Source organism: Spermophilus citellus (assembly GCF_964194105.1).
Source record: "Spermophilus citellus genome assembly, chromosome: 6".
Classification (NCBI taxonomy): domain Eukaryota; kingdom Metazoa; phylum Chordata; class Mammalia; order Rodentia; family Sciuridae; genus Spermophilus; species Spermophilus citellus.
In genome coordinates this window covers 22,492,628-22,514,408 of record NC_138187.1, presented here as the reverse complement: position 1 = coordinate 22,514,408, position 21,781 = coordinate 22,492,628, and the positions used below count along the sequence as shown (strand labels likewise).

The 21,781-nt window shown below is 43.8% G+C and overlaps 2 protein-coding genes across 3 annotated transcripts in view; one reads left to right on the top strand and one right to left on the bottom strand.

Moving 5' to 3' along the window:
* The first annotated feature begins 402 nt into the window (after positions 1-402).
* On the top strand, positions 403-1,137 carry COX6A2 (cytochrome c oxidase subunit 6A2). Its single transcript, XM_081299556.1, has 3 exons — positions 403-560; positions 776-912; positions 1,010-1,137. Exons 1-3 carry the CDS (start codon positions 488-490, stop codon positions 1,091-1,093), a joined length of 294 nt encoding a protein of 97 aa, XP_081155682.1. The 5' UTR covers positions 403-487; the 3' UTR covers positions 1,094-1,137.
* A 140-nt stretch (positions 1,138-1,277) lies between these two features.
* The window catches only part of ITGAD (integrin subunit alpha D), a 31,109-nt gene continuing 10,605 nt past the window's right edge, over positions 1,278-21,781 (bottom strand). For both annotated transcript variants that reach the window (XM_081299533.1, XM_081299532.1), the window contains 24 exons: positions 21,417-21,562; positions 16,868-17,021; positions 16,632-16,782; positions 16,376-16,449; positions 15,048-15,177; positions 14,817-14,959; positions 14,511-14,651; positions 14,206-14,415; positions 13,248-13,378; positions 12,968-13,125; positions 11,676-11,830; positions 11,329-11,457; positions 10,115-10,188; positions 9,749-9,890; positions 7,523-7,639; positions 7,333-7,412; positions 7,154-7,237; positions 4,330-4,408; positions 4,064-4,171; positions 3,873-3,950; positions 3,554-3,667; positions 3,316-3,417; positions 2,943-3,053; positions 1,278-2,379 (listed from right to left, as the gene is read on the bottom strand). In XM_081299533.1, the coding sequence (XP_081155659.1) occupies positions 2,266-2,379; positions 2,943-3,053; positions 3,316-3,417; positions 3,554-3,667; positions 3,873-3,950; positions 4,064-4,171; positions 4,330-4,408; positions 7,154-7,237; positions 7,333-7,412; positions 7,523-7,639; positions 9,749-9,890; positions 10,115-10,188; positions 11,329-11,457; positions 11,676-11,830; positions 12,968-13,125; positions 13,248-13,378; positions 14,206-14,415; positions 14,511-14,651; positions 14,817-14,959; positions 15,048-15,177; positions 16,376-16,449; positions 16,632-16,782; positions 16,868-17,021; positions 21,417-21,562 (2,925 nt within the window). In that variant the 3' untranslated portion in view covers positions 1,278-2,265. The remainder of the gene's footprint in view (positions 2,380-2,942; positions 3,054-3,315; positions 3,418-3,553; positions 3,668-3,872; positions 3,951-4,063; positions 4,172-4,329; positions 4,409-7,153; positions 7,238-7,332; positions 7,413-7,522; positions 7,640-9,748; positions 9,891-10,114; positions 10,189-11,328; positions 11,458-11,675; positions 11,831-12,967; positions 13,126-13,247; positions 13,379-14,205; positions 14,416-14,510; positions 14,652-14,816; positions 14,960-15,047; positions 15,178-16,375; positions 16,450-16,631; positions 16,783-16,867; positions 17,022-21,416; positions 21,563-21,781) is intronic.

Here is a 21,781-nt window from a genome sequence, read left to right as displayed (position 1 = left end):
AGTTCTGTTCTTTGCAAGGAACTGTGATTAAAACATATACTAAATGACTGTTTTGTGTCAGACTTTAAACTGGCACACTTCTATTTTACTTAAACTTCATTAGAAAAAATAATTTAAGTACAAATTATAGATTTTACAGTTGGAAAAAAGGATTCAAAAAGACCCTTGATCTATTCTACAAATACTTATTAAAGGCCTACTGTGTGCCAGCCACTGGGAATATGGAATAAATTAGTTCTCCGCAACTATTTTAAAAACAGCATATTGTACTTTACATGTCCCCTTGTCAAAATAAAAGACACAGTAAACCCACCGCCTGGAGAGGATCTCCTTCCAGTCAGGCCCCACTTTAAATATAGAAGACCCCTAAAAATAGCCACCCAAGTTCCGACTCAACAGGTGATTGGCTCAAAAAAAGGGGAGGAGAACGTAAGCCTCAGTGAAGGAGAGTGGAAGGACAGTGCCATTCCCAGCTTCTCTTGCCACAATGGCTCTGCCTCTGAGGTCCTTGAGTAGGGGTTTGGCCAGCACAGCCAAGGGAGACCACGGAGGGGCAGGAGGTGAGTGGAGCCAGCGTGCCTGACCCTCTTGCTTACTGGTTTTGCCCACCTGGTTCCTACACACACACACACACACACACACACACACACACACACACACACACGCCTAGCCTCCGGGCAACCCCCTACTCCGGCTAAGCGACCCCAGACCTTCCGAGGGCCTCCGCCTGGAGGCCTTGACCTTCTCTCTCACCCTCGCCTTTGCTGTCACCCAGCCAGCACCTGGCGCCTCCTGACCTTCGTGCTGGCGCTCCCCAGTGTGGCTCTGTGCACCGTCAACTGCTGGCTGCACGCAGGCCACCGAGAGCGCCCAGAGTTCATCCCCTACCACCACCTCCGCATTCGCACCAAGGTATGCGGGACCCAGAGGGCGGGCAAAGGGGGTGCGGGGACACCCCCTGGCCGGGGCCGCTCTGACACTCTCTGTCCCTTCTCGGCTCTCTCTACAGCCCTTCGCCTGGGGGGACGGCAACCACACCCTTTTCCACAATCCCCACTTCAACCCTCTGCCCACGGGCTACGAAGACCCCTGAAGCCCCAGCGGACAATCCCAAGCACAATAAAGGTGTGAAAGTTTTGTGTCCTTAGGCTTTTTGGGGACAGCGGGAGCGAAGGGTTGGGTGGGGCCCGGCTGGGCTGCACCGATTATCCAGGGCTCGGCCTCTCGGCTCGGCGCATGCGCGGGCTGCGTGGTTGCTCTCGCGCGTTACTCCCAAGTTGCTTATAATGGCAGGTGCTCGAGGGACCTGCGTGAACAGGTAGGCAATCTCCGTCCCCCTCTCTTACCCATTAATATTTAGGTCTCTAGGCTGTACAGGGTTTTCACATAACCGAATCCAGATATAATTTTGTTCCTCTTCTCTAGAGGAGGAACCTAAGATTCTCAGCGACTTCATTGTCTGCAGCTGATCAAAGGTCCGATGGGAACCCAGGAATGCAGACCTGAAGTAACTCTCCCCTGACACACCCAGGCATCTGTGAATCCTGGCTATCTACAGATAGCCCTAATTTCAAATGTGGGCCCTGCCGTCCTCTGTGTGAGGTGTCATGACCTAATTCTGGATTTGAAATATTTTGGTCATTCTCTATGATGCTTTTCTTTATTAGTCTGGAAATGAGAGTCCTTTCTGGAAGCCTGGCTCTCCTGGATTTTGGGGTCCCATTCAAGGGAAACTTGGGTTCAAATGAGGTCTGACTGAACATTCCACCGCCTTTCCCACTTTTCATGACAAAAGATCCTGAAGCCTGTGCATAGCCCATGACAGACCAATATGCTCCTGGCACGCATGCCCGCGCGCACACACACACACACACATACACACACACACACACTTCCTTTAAATCTCTCCCCCTGATACTCCCAGGTACCAGAGAAAGTGAGAGGACATTTTTAATCCCACAATTTGGTTTCCCTACCTATTTCTAGAACCTCATCCCTGGGTTAGAACTCTTCCATACAAGGAAAATGTGATAAACATTCTCAGTTTGTATGACAAATATCCATATGAAAATTTATGCTGGCATCATATCTGATCCTGAAAAAGTCCAAGAGATATGTACAGATATAAAAACCTTTCAACTCCTCAGAAAGGTGGCTTAATACCTGATAGGTTGCTCAGGCAAGTCCAGATCCATGTGAAAGTAGATTCATAGGTAGGGACAAAACTAACTCATGGAAGTAGAGATAAATTTTAAAAGTGGATTATTAAGACAAAGACAAATTTGGTGCCTCATAGGTGAAATTCTCCCCTCCTAATGTAGGAGTGTCTTCAGGCTTTCCATCTAACATTTCTTTGTATTGACGTTTAAAGAAGCCAAGCTGTGAAAAGAAATAAATCAGAAATACTGGGTATGAGAATAGGAAGAAACTGAGAGAGAAGAAGAAAACTAAGTAAGCTTATGTTTTTGTGCCAGAACATTTATATGAACAACAGCTATCATATATTGAATATCTGTTGTGTGCTGAGCACAGTATTATACACATAATCTAGAATAGAAAAGCATAGATTCTGCAGGCAGGCAGATTTATACATATACCCTGGCCTCATTTCTGCCTAATTTCATGTAATCTATGAGGTAAGCCTTATTATCATTTAAAAAATGAGAAACAAGGGGCTTGGGTTGTAACTCAGTGGTAAAGAGCACTTGCCTAGCATGTATGAGGCACTGGGTTCAATTCTCAGCACCACATATAAATAAATAAAATGAGAAACAGATTCAGAGAGGTTGAGCAACTTGCTAACATACAGTAAATAAATTCTAGAGGCAAAATGTGTGCCTAGTCCTGTCTGGCACTATAGTCAGATTCTCACTCTATTATCCTGTCTGTGACAGAGCTGGGTTTGGCTGCTGGTAGTGTTAGGAGTGGAATAAAGTACTTGCCTTATACAATGTGGCTGTGATAAGAGCCAGCAGCAGCAGACCTCCCACAGAGCTGCCCACGATGAGGGAGATGGGATTATAGACCTCAAATTCTTCTAGCAGCGTCTCCATCTGATTTGGAGATCAGAAAGCATGAGGTTTCATGTTGCCTCAGACTTCCCCAGGGTTCTCCAAACTTTAGCTCCCTTCCCTCCTTCCCTAGGCCCTGCTCCAAGAGGTGAGATCCAGGAGCACTCATACTCTTCAGGACATTTGTCTTGCCCAGGGACTTTCCTCCCTCCTCCCTCTAAGTTTTCAACCCCCCACCAGCAGCACAGATTTAGTATCAGGAGCCTCTTACCAGCCTGGCCACTGCCTACCCCACAGTCACTACCTGGGCTCTCAAAAATGCCTCCTGTCCTGGAAGCTGGGCATACACAGATCTATCAAACGTGATTTCAGCCACACTCATAATCAACACCTTCTTCTGCAATGTCTGCAAGACAGTGTTAGGGTGAGGGGAGCTAGGGAATTGTCTCTGAGGGAAACTCAGAGTTCAGCAAATGACCTGGCCTAAGGCTTGATGCAGACCCATCAGATACCATGTGAATCTGGGGGAAGGGCCTACACACCTGGCTGACCCAGCCAAAGCTGAGGTTGCCTTTCAGGATGAAGTCAAGCTCCTCCTGGATGCCGAAGGAAGGGATGTCACAGCGGAACCTCATGCAGTCAGCAATGGAACAGTTCTTGAGACAGGAGAGGAAAGAAGTTGAGGAAGATCTTCACTTAGGGTGGGGGAGACCATAAAACGAAATAAAGGATGCAGAGTTTGGGTGGAAAATAGATGAAAAATTACAAGATAAATGCATAATTCTATAATCTAGCAATACATTTTTGCTATATCCTCCAATATGGACTGGTCCGATAGTGGGGACTCAGGGTCTTTCTTACCAGCACAGAACTCCTTGGAATCTGGGTCAGGAAGTCAGAATGCTGGGGAGGTTCCCTCTCTGACATGCAGGGGAGACTCTAGTTGACAAAAAAAAATTCTTAGCAGCATAAGGATCAACATTTCCCTGATAAGAGGGTGTGCAGTACCTGTGGGATCAGTTCCTGGAGAGAGAGGAAAGACAGGCAAGCACCTGTGAAGGGGCCATCACAGTTACATCCCACACAGGCACATCATTCAGCAAGATGGGAACCCAGAATATTATGCTGATGGCCAGATCCCGCTGACTTAGGTTATTCACCTGCAGAAAATTGAGACCAAATGACATTATAGTCCCTGGCACATACCAAATCCCACTTCTTTCCTAGCGATAACCCTGGGGTCTTCTGCATCTTTCCCACCAACTTCCAACTCCATGCACACCAGGAAGGACAGACATGAATATGTCCCAGCTCTTACGTGGTATCGATGTTCTGCCTCTTTCCTGCTGCTCTCATCAGAAATAGAAAAGCTGAAGTACTTGGTGGATTCTTCCTGTCTGGAGAGAAAGGGCCTGTTGGTGAAAAAACAGCCCTACCCTCATCCCCAGTTGTGCCTTAGATTGCTGCAGAGAGCAATGTTGGGCCCAGAAAGTGACCTAGGCAAACACCAAGGTCCCACATACCTCTGCAGCTCAGCTTCAGCTTAGTCCCCCCTCACTGCCTTTTGCCTCTGTCACCCCAAACTACCAGCTCTTCCCTTGATACCTGTGGCTCTTTCACATCCCCATGACTTTGCACAAGTTCTTTCTTCGCCTGGAATGTCCTTACCCACTCCTCTTCTGGAAATTTTCATTTAAACGCTCAATTTGAACATCACCTCTCAGAATATCTAAAATTTTTCCTATAGGAAAAAGGCATTCACATTGCTTTCTCTAGTAGATACAGGACTGGCCTCAGATGATGCTTGCAGAGGCTGCTGCCAGAACAAATAACCCTAAGGGGAATCCAGGGAGTGACAGCTGAAGAAAAAGCGAAATAATGGCTCCTCTGTGATGGCAATGAAGAAGGTAAATGTGGTCATCTTGGGGAAGGATAGTAAATATGAAGGAAAATAGTAAGTGAACTTAAGCCTACAAAAGAGACATAAGTGTTTCAGGCTACAGGAGGATTTCCATCCATCTATCCATCCATCCATCCCTCCACTTATGGCTTCTTTCAGAAAATATTTACCATATACCAGGCTATGTGGATGGCCATGGAGATTCAACAGTTAATCCACAATCTCTGCCTTCTCAGAGCTTTAAGATCTCAGTAGAATCAAACAGTCAAGAATAAAGACCTGCACTTTTCCCTAGCACCCAGAGCACAAAAGCCAAACCAGCTACACAGAAACTTTGTGGGCCCCAGCAATTTTCCCATTATTACTTGCTAAGTAAGAACACAGGAACTGGGGTTGTAGTCTAGGGTAGAGCAATTGCTTAGCATGTGCAAGGCCCTGAATCCTATCCTCAGAACACAGAGAAGCTGCCTGAGTTCACATCTCAGATTAGCACTTCCTACTCAAGTAACTTGAGGCAAGCAACTTAGCCTCTCTGGAGACCTATAGTTTTTTTTCCTCCTTAAAATAGGGGTGCTTATAATATTGCCTACTTGTAGCAGACTTGTGATGGGGGTTATAGCAGCACCTAGCACCTGTGAGTCCTCCATAAATGTTAGCATTTACTTTTCTCTCATTGTGCTAGCCTTTCTCTTTGCTCCCCTGCCTCCTATGCTTTAGTTTTCTTATTTTAAATTTTCTTGTTCTAAACCTCTTTTTTTAAATTTAAGCAAATCATCCGACTTTCCTGAGTTTTCAGAGAAGCATATAGCATATGGCCATGGACACAGGCCCTGGAATCAAACCATCTGGGCTCCCTAACTTGTATTAGCCTTCACGAGCAAAAAACCTGTCTCCCAGGGTATCCTTGTAAGGCATCCAATATGATTTACCTGGTGAATGATGGGATCAAGTTATTTAACCTCTTAATTTTTCATTGATAAAATGGAGATAACAATACAATTATTGGGAGGATTAAATGAATATAAAAACAATGCAAAAAACCCACAATGATAACAAAAAAAATGTTTGTCATAGAATATATAACTGTAAACTTTTATCATAAGTATTTTACTGTGGATAAAAGGGGAAACTGACAAATGTGGTTCATGAGTCCTAGATGGACAATAATAACACTGCTTGATTCCCTTCCCTAGTTCCTCTATAAATTTAACAGCAACAGCAGCAAGATCTGTCCCATGTCACTATTATAAGCTTCTTAGGCACTTTAACCCTCTGGAGTACAATTCAGTGTGTGGAGTCCCTCGCTTTGCTTCCAGCCTGGCTGGCCCCAGCTCTTTCACCCATCTTCAGAATCCATAGCTATGGCCCTACATTTGCCTCTCCTGTGGCCTTCCTTGGCTTTGAGCTTTTAGAGACCTTCCCAACAGTTTCTCACACCTCTACCCTCCTCTCAGTTTTGTAGAAACCTGACCTTTCCTTTCCTCTGTGTGGTGACAGACCATATCCTGTTGGTTACCCAATTCAGAGTGCTTATAGTGGTCTCAATCTAGTAGCTTTACTTTAGCATGTTCATGTTTGGCCTAAAGGAAAGGATTGCCTTCATGTTAAAAGAAGCCTGAATTTTTGAGGGAGAGGAGAAAATGGACAGTGTTGATAAGGCGTATGTGTGTCCCACCAGCGGGCCAGTTCATCAGAGAAGAAGCAAGAATTTGTGTGGCCCATCATGTTCTACTATAAACATGGCTGGCCACCCACACAATCATTCTCATAGGAGAAATCAGAGGACATAATTTAGGTACTGCTGTAACTTAGATATGATTTGAGTTCATGCTACAAGAGTTCATGTGTTGGGTCCTTGGGCCTCAGTGTAGCAATGTTGAGATGTGCTGGGACCTTTAAGAGGCAGGTCCCAGTGAGATGTTGTAAGATCAGCCCCTCCCCCTTGCTCAAGTTTCCTATCTCATCCTGCGATCTCATCCTCTGGCACACTTTTTGGTGTTATCTGCCACAATGTAGTCAAGGGGGGTCCTCACCAGAACTGTCAGTACACTGTTTGGACAATCAGCATCTGAAACTATGAGCTAAATAAACCTCTGGTCTATATAAGTACTCTGCCTCAGATAGCCCATTATAGTAACATGGATTAACACAGATGCCCAACACCAAAAGGCTGACCTGCAGCAGAAGAAACTAGGCTTCAAGGAAGGTTAAAGGTCTAAGGGGAGGGATAGGGATTAAGCACCTGCTGATCATTGTGTACACTGCGTATTTCACTGGGATCTCCAGCTGGAAGGTAGTCTTGTTGGTTGCAGGCTTATTATTCTCACTGGAGAAAGAGAGGGGAACCCAATTGGAAAGGAATCCAGGAGAGGAGTCTCCTGCTGACCAAGGAGTGAGGGACATACCATGGCCTGAGCTCACCTGCTTGCATTGGCCCTCACAAGCAACCTGTCTCCCAGGGTGGCCTTGTAGGAAACATCAAAGGTGATAATGAAGGTGCCCTGAGGGAAGAAGAAAGAAGGAAGAGGGATAGGGAAGGAGCAGGGAGTAAGGGAAGGGAGTGGATCAGGACAAGGAAGAACAGTGATGAGGTTTTGTGGGGAGCACTGACCATAGTACCCTCTCGGAAGATGGGGTGGTTGATGCTGCAGCTGCTGCTCCTCAGGCCTTCATTCCCAGTGGGATTTGCCTCACATGCCAGGCGCAGTGGACGCTGATGGGGTTGCTTCTAGGGAAGGAAAATGAATTCTGAAAAGTTACCCATATGCATATACAGTCTTGATATATCACAGTAGTGGCATTGCATAACAGTAGGAGAAAGAACAGACGTTTCAACAAAAGGTGCTAGGAAAATTGACCTATACCAAAAAAGAGAAAAGGTGGGACTCCTACCTCATTCCATACAATAAAATAAATTACAACTGTATGAAAGACTCAAATGTGAAAAAAAAACAAACTAAAGATTTTAAAAGATAATATAGATGACTATTTTTATAACCTTGGGGGTATCGAAGTATTACTTAACACAAAAACATGAAGTACAAAAGAAAAGATTGACACAAATCAACAACAAATTAAGACATTGTTTTTTAAAAGACATTATAAAAGGCAATGGGAAAGGTATTTGAACATATAAAATTGGAATAGGATTAATAACCAGAATATGTGAAGAGTTTTTATAAATCAGTAGGAAAAATACAGGCAACTCACTTGAAGAATAGAATAAAGATGGGAACAGAGACTTTCCAAAAGAAAAGATCCAAATGACAAGGAAATATATGCAAATTTGCTCAACCTCTACAGAATTAAGACTGTAAGGAAAGAGTATTACTCACTCACCAGACTGACGGAAATTTAAAAGTCTGATGATGTCAAGTGTTAAAGAAAGCCACAGGACCTCTCACATACTACTGATGGAAGTGAAAATACTTTTAAAAATGGTTTGACTTTACTTGTTAATTGAAGATATATATATATAATACACATTTTATATATATTATAATATATACATTTATATAATATATAAATGTATAATTATATATAAATTATTTTATATATCCATATGTTTATATATTTAATGTAAATTATATTTATATAATTATTTTTAATTTATAAATTTATATAAATTATATAAAATTATATAAATATATATTGTATATTGCATGATATATATTATATAATATTTAATGTATATATATTTATATAATGTGTGTAATTTATATATATATATACATTATATATATATATAGTAATAATATACTCAGTAATTCTGTGTCTTCAAAATATTATGTATAGGTACACGAGGATTTACTCAATTATGGCCAAAATCAGGAAACAATTCAATAGCCATTAATTGTAGAATAGAAAAATAAATTGTGATACATTTCATACAAAGAAATTCTGTATAACAATGAAAATGTTCTATCCCCACATACAACAGCATGGATGGATCTCACAAACATAATATTGGGTAAAGAAGCAAGGCACAAAAGAGTACATATAACATGTTTTCATTCATATAAAGTTCAGATAGCAGCAAAACTGAAGAATGTTATTTAGGGATACACCCATGGATTGGTAAAATTATTTAAAAATACAAGGAAATTATTATTGCAAAGTTGGAATAGTGATTACTCTTGGGGAAAGGTTGTGATTGTGATAAGATAAGGTACATGGTAAGAAGGCTTTGAGAAAACTAGCAGTGTTTTATTTCTTGACCCAGGTGCTAAATTTATGAACTTTTGCTTAATATAATTTATTAAACTATACATAGGCTTAATGACTTCTCTGTCTCCCTCTATGTGTGTGTGTATGTGTGTGTGTGTATGTGTGTGTGTGTGTGTGTGTGTGTGTGTGTGTGATCACTTAGAAAGTATAGGACAGTGGAGGGGCCTGCTTTGTTTTGGATACAGTTTGAATGTTCCATGCTTTTAAATATAATCTCCATTGTTATGTATTAAGAGTGTGGAAACTTAATCTGACTATGGTATTTAGAGGCAAGGCCTTGGGAAAGCAATTAGGATTAGATAAAATTATTGGGGTGGGGGTCCCACAGTTGCATCCTGGTGACTTTATAGGAAACAGAAGAGAGACTAGACCAACCTACATACACACATTTACTTTCTGTCTCTTGCCATATGATGGCTTGCATTATCTTAGGATTCTTCCAACAAGAAAACCATTACCAGATGTGGCCTCTTGATCATGCACCTCCAAAATAGTGAGCCAAAATAAACAGTTCTTTGTAATTTACCCAGTGTGTGGCATTTTGTTACAGGCAACAGAAAACAGACTAATACAAGACCCCAGTCAGCTAGAGCCCAAGGAAGGTGTTTACCTGTGTTGCTGACACCCTGCGATAGGATAGTCCTGCTGGGTAGTAGAAGTTGACTACAGTTCCATAGGAATCCTCACCCTCATTCCATACAGTCACTATCAGATTGAGCTCCAGGGAGCTTCCTACCATCAATGTCTGAAGGCTGAAAGGAAGGACAAGATTGGGAGTGTGACTTCTCTGGAAGTAGGTTGTAATTGGATCGAGGGGCAAGAACAGGATTTGGGGAACTCATGAATCATGCACCAATAACATTCCTGTCAGAATCATTTTTGTTAGACAAACACCCAAAGAGAAGCAAAAATCATCCTAGGAGTTTAGTAAACTCAGAAACTTGAATATCTGGATATGAAAGGAGATGGAGCTCACCCTAAGAAGCTAAAGTTGACACGCAGGTCCCCCTCACAGATGTGATCCTGCCCACAGTTCTTCTCAAAGGGAAGCTGCAGAAAATCAGTATATATTCTCTTCTCATTCCATGTTTTAATTTTTCTTCAGCCCCCTCATTAAACATGCTTATCAACATTGACTCTTACTGAACCTCTGCACCCAGTACTCTACTGATACTAGCAAGAGTAGAGATTGGGTGTGGAGGTTAGAATATAAAAAAAGACAAGGGCTGGGGTTCTGGCTCAGTGGTAGAGCACTTGCCTTAGCACATGTGAGGCACAGGGTTCAATCCTCAGCACCACATTAAAATAAATAAATAAAGTTATTGTGTTCATCTCCAACTAAACTTTTAAAAAAAGACAATATCCTTGGCTTCAAGGACAATAAAGTCCAGTTGTATCAAATCAGATTATTCAACAAACATTAAATGCCAGTAAGAGGACAGGCTTGGCAGTTTGGAGGAAATGAAAACTTCAGGCAAATTAGATGTGGTTCTTGTACTCAAGGAACATACAATCCCCAAGACAGATGCAAATGTATATGCAGATGGTTATGATTCCCCTGATGTGTATATTTGGGATGTTTTTGTGATCCTGGAGTAATTGGGGGCCAGAGAAGTGAGAACTGTTGAGTGCAGGTTTTCAAAAGAGAATGAGTCTCTGGGCGTGGTATCACATGCCTGTAAACCCCAACAGCTTGAGAGGCTGAGGCAGGAGGATCACGAGTTCAAAGCCAGACTCAGCAACCGCAAGGCACTAAGCAACTCAGTGAGACCCTGTCTTTAAATAAAATGCAAAATAGGGCTGGGGATGTGGCTCAGTGGTTGAATACCCCTGAGTTCAATCCTCAGTAATCACCCTCCCCCCAAAAAAGAGAAGGTGTCAAGATCAGAGCTTTGAGAATTAGAGAAGATCCTTTAGATAGAAGGAGGAAATGTTTTTCAAATTGGGGATAGAATACAAAGTCCGACAGGGAGGGCTGAAAAAAGTTGGGAAGGATCAGTAGAATGGGAACAAGAGAGTTTATATCATGGTAAAGTAGGTAACCAACTGGGATATGTTTCAGGGTCCAAATGTGGCAGGGTTTTCCTTCGCTGGGTGGAGGCTAGGAAATGTGGTGGGTGGGTTATTGTGGGCTCTTAAGAAAGCCATCACATCTCTGGGACTTCATTGGGACTTCATTGGAAGACTCACAGAAGCAGTGAACAGGTCTTGTGAGCCTGCAGCCAACACAGGGTGAAGATTCCGGGATAAGGTGGAGTCTCTCACCAGGGAGAAGTTGAGGCGCAGGATGATGGGGTTCACCACATCCTCCACACAGTCCTGAAAGAGAATGGGTTTTCAAGAACCCACTATCCTTCCTACTTTCCACCACTGGGGATTTTTCACTGCCATCTAGACAGTAGCCCAACCAAGCTGTGAAGCCAAGTCCTCCTGCCCCAACCTTCCTCTCTCCAGACCCAGTGTCCTCACCCATGGATTCTATAGGCTAGCCTTGGGATCCTCCTCCCTCTCCTTTTTCTAAAACCCAAAGTCCTTACTGGCAAAAGCAACTTCACGGTTTCACAGTGATCCCCAAGCCCCAAGGTTTTTTTTCGAGTCAAAGTCCAGTTCTTGGTCTCATTAAAAATGGCACGAGAAATCAGACGACCCGGATCCAAAGCCAGATCATACCTGACAGAGCTTTGGACATTACCTGAAGTAAAAGAAGTAGAAAAAGGAAAGGCAGAGAAAACTTACAATGTTCTCTTTTCATTTATTTGTTCATGTGATGAATACTTGCAGAGCACTTTCTATGGGCCATGAACTGTACCAAGTGCTGGGGATACACACTGAGAAGAAGATGGATATGACCCTGCCTTCATAAAGCTTATATTCCAGAAAAAGAGCCAAACATATGTCATATGTTGTCATATGGCCATAATGTCACAGCATGAGTAGTATCTTGGTCAGGGATGCTGTCCTAGGTAGACCATATCTAAGCTACAACCTAGAGGGTGAAGCACAGAGAGGAGAATGTCCCAGACTGTGACTAGAGTAGCTAAGGCTCCAAGAGAGAGGGAGGCTGGCACATTTACCAAAAATGTATAGAGAAAGGAGGAGTGAGCCAGACGTGGTGGCGCACACCTGTAATCCCAACTGCTCAGGAGACTAAGGAAGGAAGATCTAGGTTCAAAGCCAACCTCAGCAATTTAAGTAGGCCCTAAGCAACTCAGTGAGACCCTGTCATTAAATAAAATATAAGAAGGGCTGGGTATGTTTTTCACCCCTGGGTACAAAGAGAGAGAGAGAGAGAGAGAGAGAGAGAGAGAGAGAGAGAGAGAGAGAGAGAGAGAGAGAGAGAAGTGGAATGAGGTGAGAGAAGATTGAGGGAGGGACCAAGTCAGAGAGGACATTGCAGGGAAGGACTCAGGTCTTTATAGATTCAAGTGGGAGCAATTTAGGGGTCTTAAGAGGTAGGGTTGAGGAGCCCAGATTTGTATATTAGGACCAAATGAGTTCTAATATCCCCTCATCTGTGAAGAATGAGTGAGGGTGCAAAAATAGACAGAGGAACTGCTCAAAGTGTCTTTATTTTGGTGTAGGTAGGAAGGAGAAGATGTGGCTTACAGGAAGGCAGTGGCTAGGGCCAGGAGAAAGAAGTGGGCAGACTCCATACCTACCCTGGGGATGGAACCCCAGGTGTAGGTGTGAGAAGAAGGGAGGGAAAGGACCCAGGTTTCTGACACATAGGTAGCTGAGCAGATACGGGGATGAGATTTGGATTCCTGAGCCCATTCTGTTCTTAGAATAGCCTTGGAGTCCTCTAATGGGACAAGGGACTGGGCCTTACCTAACTGGTCAAGTGAGCTCTTGTGGATAGTGAGACAGACCATGGCCTCCACAGCTTCCAGGAAGGTGGTCACCTCTTCCCAGCACTGGTACGCAGCCTTTGCCACCTCCATTGGTGTGAATCTCACAGTTACTCCCACTTTCAGCACTGGCAGGCTCCTGAGGGGCATAAGTAGGTGCTGAGGGCAGGACACTGGCCTCTGAGAGGGGACTAAGGTAGGGGAGAGCACTGGTTAATCACACACACAGCAGGCGAGGGCAGCATGTTGGGGAGTTGTCACCTGAAGAGTAGTACGTGCCCCTGGGCCCCCACAGCCAGGTCCACCAGTCCATCCTGAGTGAGGTCCTGACCACCGCTTAGCGACTGCCCAAAATACTGGAGCCTTAAGGAGAACTGGGAGCCAGTGATCCGCTGGCCATAGAGGGAAAGAAAAAGTGGAATTCAAGGGAGGTGAGTGCAAAGATTTGATAAGCAGATTTGGAAACAGCTTGTAGTGAAAGCAGACCTGAATACAGAAATTGAAAAGGAGAGATAAAGGGGCGGGAGTTGAAAGAAAACAGGGTGAGGACCTCAGGGACCCCCAGATGGAAGGGAGAGCTTTTGGTTCAACTCATCCTGAGGCTACAGGCTAACAATAAAATAGGAGCCTAAAAATAGCAAAATAATCACTTTGCTTATTCATCATTTGCTATGTTCATTCATAAATATTTGATGAATGGCGTGCTTAGTGCATCCATTGTGTTTTCTTTACAAGAAGCCGGGGGAGTTGGTTTGATGGTTGTCATGTTCCACAAAAGGACACTAAAGCTCCCAGAGGCTAAGCTAGCCACTTGCCTGAGGCCACACAGCTACTGATGGCTGGTAAGGCCAGGAATTTGACATGGGGGTCTGACCTCAAAGTCTGATCTCTTACCATTAAGCTGTTCACAATAGATTGAAGGCTATTTGGAACCAAAGACAGATGATTTGTGTTTAGCTGGGTCTGGTGAAATTGCAGAAAATAAACTACTGAGCTGGGGATGTAGCTCAGTGGTAGAATGCTTGCCTGGCATGTGCGAGGTAAACTGAGTTTAAACTGAGTTCAATCCCCCATCCTGTAAAAGAAAAGGAACGAAAGGGCAACCAAAAGAAGGAGGGAAATGACAACTCCTAAGGTCAGTCACAGGAGGCTGTGCTCAGTAAATCCACGTCATAGAAAGGAAGGAGGACCACACAAGGCTGAAAACAGGGGCTCTCACCTGGCTGTGGGAGGGACTGATGTCTAGTCCTGAGGTTCCATGAAATAAGTAGACAGCACCCTGGTTCTCCTCCTCTCCAGGGGCCCCAATGGCCACATCTACCAGATGGTCTCCATTGATATCCCCCAGCACTGTCAGAGCTGCTCCAAAGCGACCCCAGGGATGGCCCCGCTCTCCACGGAGAATGATCTCACACTGCCAGCTGCTCCTCTACAGAACAAAAACCAGTGCCAGGTCCAATCCAGGCAATCCACACCTCACACCCCACACGGGCCCCACCCAGCCCAGGTCCCATCACTACTCACCCCCCTGGGCATGGGGCACACGGACACCTGCCCTCCTCGGGTCTGCTCATAGTAATGGGGGGCCCCAATGAGGACCACATCGGTGCTGCCATCGCTGTCCACATCCACAGAGCAGAGGGAGGCCCCAAAATAGGAGCCGACCTGGGGGGAGAGTCTGAAGTCATCTTGCCTGCCCCTGCCAGAGGCACCTCCTTTCTGGGCCAGGTCCTGCCTCTCCCCAGGTACCAGGACCTGCTCTATCAGCTCCCTGCTCCTAGCCACCCTACCTGTCCTCATGTTCCACCAACATGGGCCCTCCACACCAACCTGGGTTCCTGTGACTTCAGCCTTTGGCCTCCATTGCCTGGATATCTGGGTGAAGATGACAACCTTCCCAGTGTGCTGGTGGCGAGGGGCCCCCAAGACCAGGCTGTGTACCCCTTTCCAAAGGGCCAGCTCACTGGAGTAACCTGAGGGGGCCCAGCATCAGCACTAAGGCTTCTCCTCCCCTTCCCACAGCTTGTCACCTACCTGTCCCCCACCACAGCCTTTTCTCACCTAGGTAAGAGTCCCTCATGTCCACATTCTCCTGAGACATGTTGATGAAGGTGGAGTTCATATGTGGGGGGTACAGGAAGGCACCTCCAGACCAGCTAAAGCTCCCCACAGCCCCCAGTACTGGTCCATCCTGGGAGGAAAAGATTCCAGGTCTGAGCAGAACAAAGCAAGAGGGCAGCCTAAGCCAAAGAAATGCCCTCCCCTAACTCCTCTGATCATTTCAAGTTTTCTTCTTTAGAGCTCACCAGCACCCTATGTACCCCAACCACTAGTATGTCTAAGTCCATCCCCACTGCCACTGTTCCCACCTTCACCCCTGCCCTTTCTGCTTCCTACTTTGCTCTTGTCTGCTCTACCTTCTCTTACCCAAGCAATCGACATCCCCAAACCCAAATGTGAAGGCATCATTCTGCTGGAAAACCATTGCCAAGCCCTTAAAATGGCATCTGGGACTCCTTGCAAGCAAACCCTTGAAGTTATTCTCTGTTCTGAACCCCACTAAATTTTTGACCTAGCCACTTCTCTCCCTTATTCTCCGCTCCTCTCTCTCTCCAACCGTCAACCTCAAAACCATCTCCTCTGTGACTAATTCCTTAGCACCCTCAGGAAACAATTCTCATTTTCTCCTCAGTGAACTTAGTTTATTGCTTTTTTGAACTTTTGATTTAATTAACCTCTAATAACCCTGACCTAGCTTCAGTGATCAATTCATGACCAACCTTGTTTAATGTCTACCACTCCCTGCTCACTGCAAATTATTCTGAAACCAATCCTTCTGGATAATTTGAACACACATCTATTTTCAGACAAGTCTCGCTGTATTGTCATCTCTCTGGTCTGCCCTGTCTGGTCTTTCCCATTTCTCTAGTCCTCTCCTTGCTTGCTGTCTCTTGTTCCCTCTGCTCCAGCTATGCTGGCCCTTCTGATTGCTCCATCACAGTAACTTTGTCTCTGCCTGAAGACTTTTGCACTTGCTTTTGCCTCTACCTAAAGCAATCTTTCCCCAGATTTTCCATAGGCTTGTTCTTTTTTTTTTTTTTTTTAATCATTCAGCCTCTTCTGACCACCCTTCTTTTCCTACCCCAACAGCACAGTCCAAAACTCTTTTGTCTGTATTCTCTGCCCACTAGATTATGCCCTCCAGGAGTACAGAAGCCCTGAATTTCCTCTTCTAGCACCAAATGCACTGCCTGATGTTTCTCCCTGATCTGACAGTGAACTTGAGGATTAGATCTGCTTCTTATTTACTTTTGGGTTCCAGCTCCCAGCCCAGGGCTGGCCCAGAGCTGATGCTTGAGACCTGTTTATCAAGTACACACTGTACCCACCATTGTTAGCACTGAACTGAAGCCTTCTTGTGACATCTCATGCTGAAAGGAGCTACTTGTCCTCGATTGGGTTCCTGTAGGGAAACAGGTTCTTCAAAGCCATGAGATCATGAAGCTTCAAAGCAGAAGGAAGAGATCATAGGCTTGTGACTCAGGTTCTAGGGATTAATTTGGGGTTAGTTGTAAACAGGGATGCACTGTCAAGACTACAGGGGACAATTGGGTAGGGACCCCTTCAACTCCAATGCTCAAGTACCTTCGACTGCAAAGATCTTCTCCTGAAGCTGCTTCTGGATGCTGCTGAGTGCTGCAAAGTTGTCCACCTCAAACACATGTTCCTGAGGGGGTACTGAGCCAATGGTGCTCAGTTCTTGTCTGGCACTGGGCTCCTGGAAAGCATCTCCCACCTGCAGCAGAGAGGCAGCTGAGGAGAAGGAACCCACTGGCCTTTACTAGGCTGAGTCTGAGGGAGCAATGTAGAAGAGGCCATACCCCAATGGCATAGCGGATAATGCCAGCTTTCTCTGCCTGGGGAATGACATCACGGTATTCCAGGGGGTCTCTATACTTCTGCCCATCTGTGATGACAATGAGGATCTTCTTGGCATGTTTTCGGGCCCCATTCTTGCTATGAAATAGCTCTGTCCTGTCAGAAAGGAAAGGAAAATGACTCTATTGAGAATGATTGATTATGAAAAGACATCATTTGTAGCACAAGAAGCTCATCTGGAAAAACTGAGGAGTCCTAACCCCAGGACAGCCAGACTCTATTAGGCATGTTAAGAAAATGATTCAGTCTTTTTTTTTTTTTTAAACATACTGGCAATAATTAGTAAGACCAATATTAAGAGTACTCATATAATTTTTTCTTAAAATTCTATTACTGAACTTCAGTCCCAGCAGGCAGTATGGTTCAAAGTGGAAGCTCTGGAGTCAGACATGCTTTGAGTAAATTATTGAACCTGTGAACCTCTGCTTCTTTCTGTACCAGAGGAGAGTACAGAACCACAGCTGGTTCTCCTCCCACAGTGAACCTGGCCTGGCCTGTGACTTACTTTGAATAGTAGCATGCAGTAAAACTAACACTATGACATTGGTGAGCCTAAAAATCCTTTATATCTTTTGCTTTTGCACTTTGGGGAGTCCTGAGCCACAGTGAGAGAAGTCTGGCTACCCTTTTGGAGGCACCTCATGGAGTGGACACAAGGAAGGAGACCACAGAAGGGGCCCAGCCGCCCCAACTGAGCCCAACTGTCCAGCCAATCCTTCCTAGGCACCAGACATATGAATGAAGCTCTCAAGAGCCCAGTCTTAGAAATCTGACCATAGCCCCACAAGAGACCCTAAACAAGAGCAGCAGAGGAGGCAGCCAGCCTCATCCCTGGGATTGTGAAAAATCATAAAAGTGTTATTACTGAAGCCACTGTATTTGTTAATGCATTGTTTCAGTAGATAACTGAAGGAAATAGTGTCAGGTTTTTTAGAAGTATAAAGGAGGTCAGCCTTTACAACAGTGAATGGCCTATAGGTAAGCATTAATTAGATAATAGCTATAAACATGTTAAAAATGTACATATATGTTCATATAGCTTTATAAGCTCAGAACGAACATACCCACACTCACATGCACACACAGGCTAAATAATAAACACATGCTAAATGTAATACTGGAAACCATCTAAATGCCCAACATTAGGGAAAGGATTTAGGAGATCATGACCTAGTTCCTTTTTTGAAAGATAAACATCCTTTTCAAATGAAAACTGTGATAAAATGTAACCTGTGAAACAGGTTACATGACCTGGATTTTTTTTTTTTTAGAGAGAGAGAGAGAGAGAATTTTGAATATTTATTTTTTAGTTATTGGCGGACACAACATCTTTGTTTGTATGTGGTGCTGAGGATCGAACCCGGACCGCATGCATGCCAGGCGAGCGTGCTACTGCTTGAGCCACATCCCCAGCCCTGACCTGGATTTTTTAAAAAACAAGATGAAAATAGTTTCTAGGGCTGGGGTTGTGGCTCAGTGGTAGAGCGCTTGCTTTATAAAGGAGGTCAACCTTTACAAGAGTGCGAGACACTGGGTTTGATTCTCAGGACTACGTATAAATAAGTAAATGAAATAAAGGTCCATCAACAACTAAAAAAAAAAAAAAAAGAAAAGAAAAGAAAATAGTTTCTTCCCTTATTGGAACTAAATAGAAAAATTCTGAATAAAGACAAGGATGGAAATTACCCTTTGCTAGGCAGGTGGGATTTATTTATTTATTTATCCTTCTCATTGCTAAAAAAAAAAAGAAATAAAAATTAAAAAAAAAAAACTATAAGGTGGTCAACTAGAGGGACTGTGGATAAAAATTCTTTAAAAAATTTTCTTAATCTTATCCTCATTTTGTCTTTTTTGTAATGAAACTTACTCCTTGGTATTTATCCAAAAGAACTAAAATCATCATACTATAGTGACGCAGGCACATCAATGTTTACAGCAGTGCAGTTCACAATAGCCAAGCGATGAACCAGCCCGGGTGCCCTTCAACAGGGGAATGCATAAAAAAAATGGCATTTATATACAATGGAGTTTAACTCAGCCATAAAGAAGAATGAAATTAGGGCATTTGCTGGTAAATGGATGGAACAGGAGAACATCTTACTAAGTGAAATAAACCAGACTCAGAAAGTCAAGCATCAATATTTTCTTTCATATGCAGAAGTTAGACAAAATAAGGGAAAAGTGAGTGATTCAGTAGAGGAAAGGGATTGAAGGACAGGGAGGAGGGATGGGAGAAGGGAGGAACTGCAAAATGAAATTAATCAAATTATACTATGTACACATATGGTATATTCATATGGTATATGAATATACCATAGTGAATTCTACCTTTATGCATATATACAAAGCATCAATTAATAAAACAGTAAGTGAATAGAAAGAATTGCAGTCGAGTAGAAGAAGGAGAACAGGGAGAGGGAGGAGGGGAGGGAAAGAGGAAGACCTGGGAACTGCAATGTAGCAAATCATATTGCATGCATGTGTGATTATATCAAAATGAACCCCACTGTTACGTATAACTATGTCACAGTCATAAGAACATTTTAAAAGATAAAAAATTAAAAGTAGAAATGAAAAAATCTGTTTATAAAGAGTATTGATGGAGATTATATGAGGGAGATTAAACATTTTTAAGAAAAAGCAGAATACAGAAGAGTTTTTAGGATAAATTTTATGTAATAAAATGTGTTTAGCGGGCATGGTGGTGCACACCTGTAATCCCAGTGGCTCGGGAGGCTGAGGCAGGAGGATCACAAGTTCAAAGCCAGCCTCAGCAACTACAAGGCACTAAGCAACTCAGCGAGACCCTGTCTAAATAAAATACAAAATAGGGCTGAGGATATGGCTCAGTGGTCAAGTGCCCTTGAGTTCAATCCCTGGTACCAAAAAATAAAAGATGTTTTTTAAAAAGACTTTGAAGTTACAACTGTAGCCCTGTCACCTATAAAACTTGTTTTACTTTTCTGAATTTCCATTTTATTATTTGTAAATGGTATTTTTAAAAAATATGAAACTGTCAGGTTTATATGTAGTGTGACTGGTAACAATATAATGTTTCTTTCAGTAAATGGTGTATGGTAAATATGGTGGTAGCATTAATTGCAGTAGTGGTAATATAAAGTTGTTAATAAAATACACAGCTATGACCTGAAACAATATCAAAAGGAAATAGACCAAACTTTGACTTTAGATGTCTTTGGTGACACAATTATATTTTTTTATTTCTACCATATTTATAGTTTTCTAGAATGGGCACACATCCTATATTAAAAAGCCTTTGATTTAAAATGTAAATTATGAATAGGAACTATATCATGAGAAAAATAAAATAATAATCTATTGCTCATTTAAAAAAAAACAGTTAATATCAGGGAGGACCCAGCAGTAGCTGATCCAGCTCTGAGATGGACTTGGCTCTGGGGAGCAGAGAAACTGCTAGGAAACGCAGTGCACTCTGGGACATGAGGAAGAGGGCTGGACTTGGTTAGAACCATGTCACCTCTGCCTCTTTTACCTTTCCTCCCAGGCCCCACCACTGGAAGAACTTTGAATGTTAAGGAAGGAACTCAGGGAGAGGACTATTCCTGTGTGACTTTAAATTCACAGAAGCTTGCCTCTTGGTTTTCCAGTTCCAAAGGATCAGTGTCCAAGGCAGAAGAACCACCCATAAGCAAAGAGTTTACATTTGTCTGCAGCATATCTTATTTGGGATGATTCCCACCACATTCCAGCACCAAACCCAGCACAGCACTCAGAGGTGTGTAGGAAGCCAAGGACTCAAGACATTCAGACCAGCTCCTTCCCACAAGAACCACATCCTCTTCTTTCTAGTTCCACCTTTTAAGTCATTTTCAACATGGACCACCTGACTCCGAGGTGGGCAGGCACAGAATAAGTGCCCCGTTAACACAGAGGGCATGCATGGATGAGAAGAAAGGAGACGGAAGGAAGGAGGTTAGTGGGAAGAAAGATACAAAAAAGACACTTGTCACTGCCTGGTAGGTAAAGAGGGGTGGTGCCATTCTCTGGATTAAAACCTCAGCCATTTATTTAGCACCTCCTTGTATACCCAGGACCAAGCCCCTAACACATAGGATCTGATTTAATTCTTGCGGACAAGTTGTGAGTCTACCCTTCCTTAACATTTTCTGGTAGTTAGAGTCAATAACTCCCAGATCAGACAAGTAGCAAGCAAGAGAATCCAGATGTATCTGAATCAAAGCCCATGCCCCTGAATGCCCCAGGTGGGCTGCCAGAGTTCAGCATCTCCAAAACCAGACAAAGGGGAAACTCAGCTATAGAGAAATCTAGTCCCATATCAGGGAAACCTAGCACTGAGGAGCCAGGGGCACTCCAGGGAGGACTCTGCTGCAGCCCCCACACTCCCCTTTAACCTCTTTCTTCAGAGCTTCCCACAGCCTGAGGTGAGCTGTACTGACTCAGCATTAGGAAGTGGTATGGCAGCCAGGGACAGCAAGGGGGGTTGCTTACACCACTTTCTGGATGCCCGTCGCCGTGTACGTCAGGCCTTTCTTTTGGATGATGGGATCCACCAGGCTCTGAGGGCTCAAACCATTCTGGAATTCGGTGAAGGTGAAGTGAGTCTCCATGAGGTTTGAGTACTGCATCAGAGAAAACTGCAAAGACCAAGGCAGAGGGCCCAGGGATCAGAGCTTGTTGTGGGTTACCCTTGGTGTTATTTTTAGTGAATGACTTTCTATCTCAGAAAAACTTTGGATTTACAAATCGTCCCCATATGTTTTAGGCCCTACAAATAATGTAATGAAACACAGGGTAGGGGGACAATTGCTCTAAAGACACACACACACAAAAAAAAAAACCTGGGAAAATCAAAA

Excerpts from the sequence above, each read along its gene's own strand:
- COX6A2 (XM_081299556.1), top strand. The coding sequence starts at position 488 with ATGGCTCTGCCTCTGAGGTCCTTGAGTAGGGGTTTGGCCAGCACAGCC. Across the intron at positions 561-775 it reads AGACCACGGAGGGGCAGGAG|CCAGCACCTGGCGCCTCCTG; the intron begins GTGAGTGGAGCC and ends GCTGTCACCCAG. Across the intron at positions 913-1,009 it reads ACCTCCGCATTCGCACCAAG|CCCTTCGCCTGGGGGGACGG; the intron begins GTATGCGGGACC and ends CTCTCTCTACAG.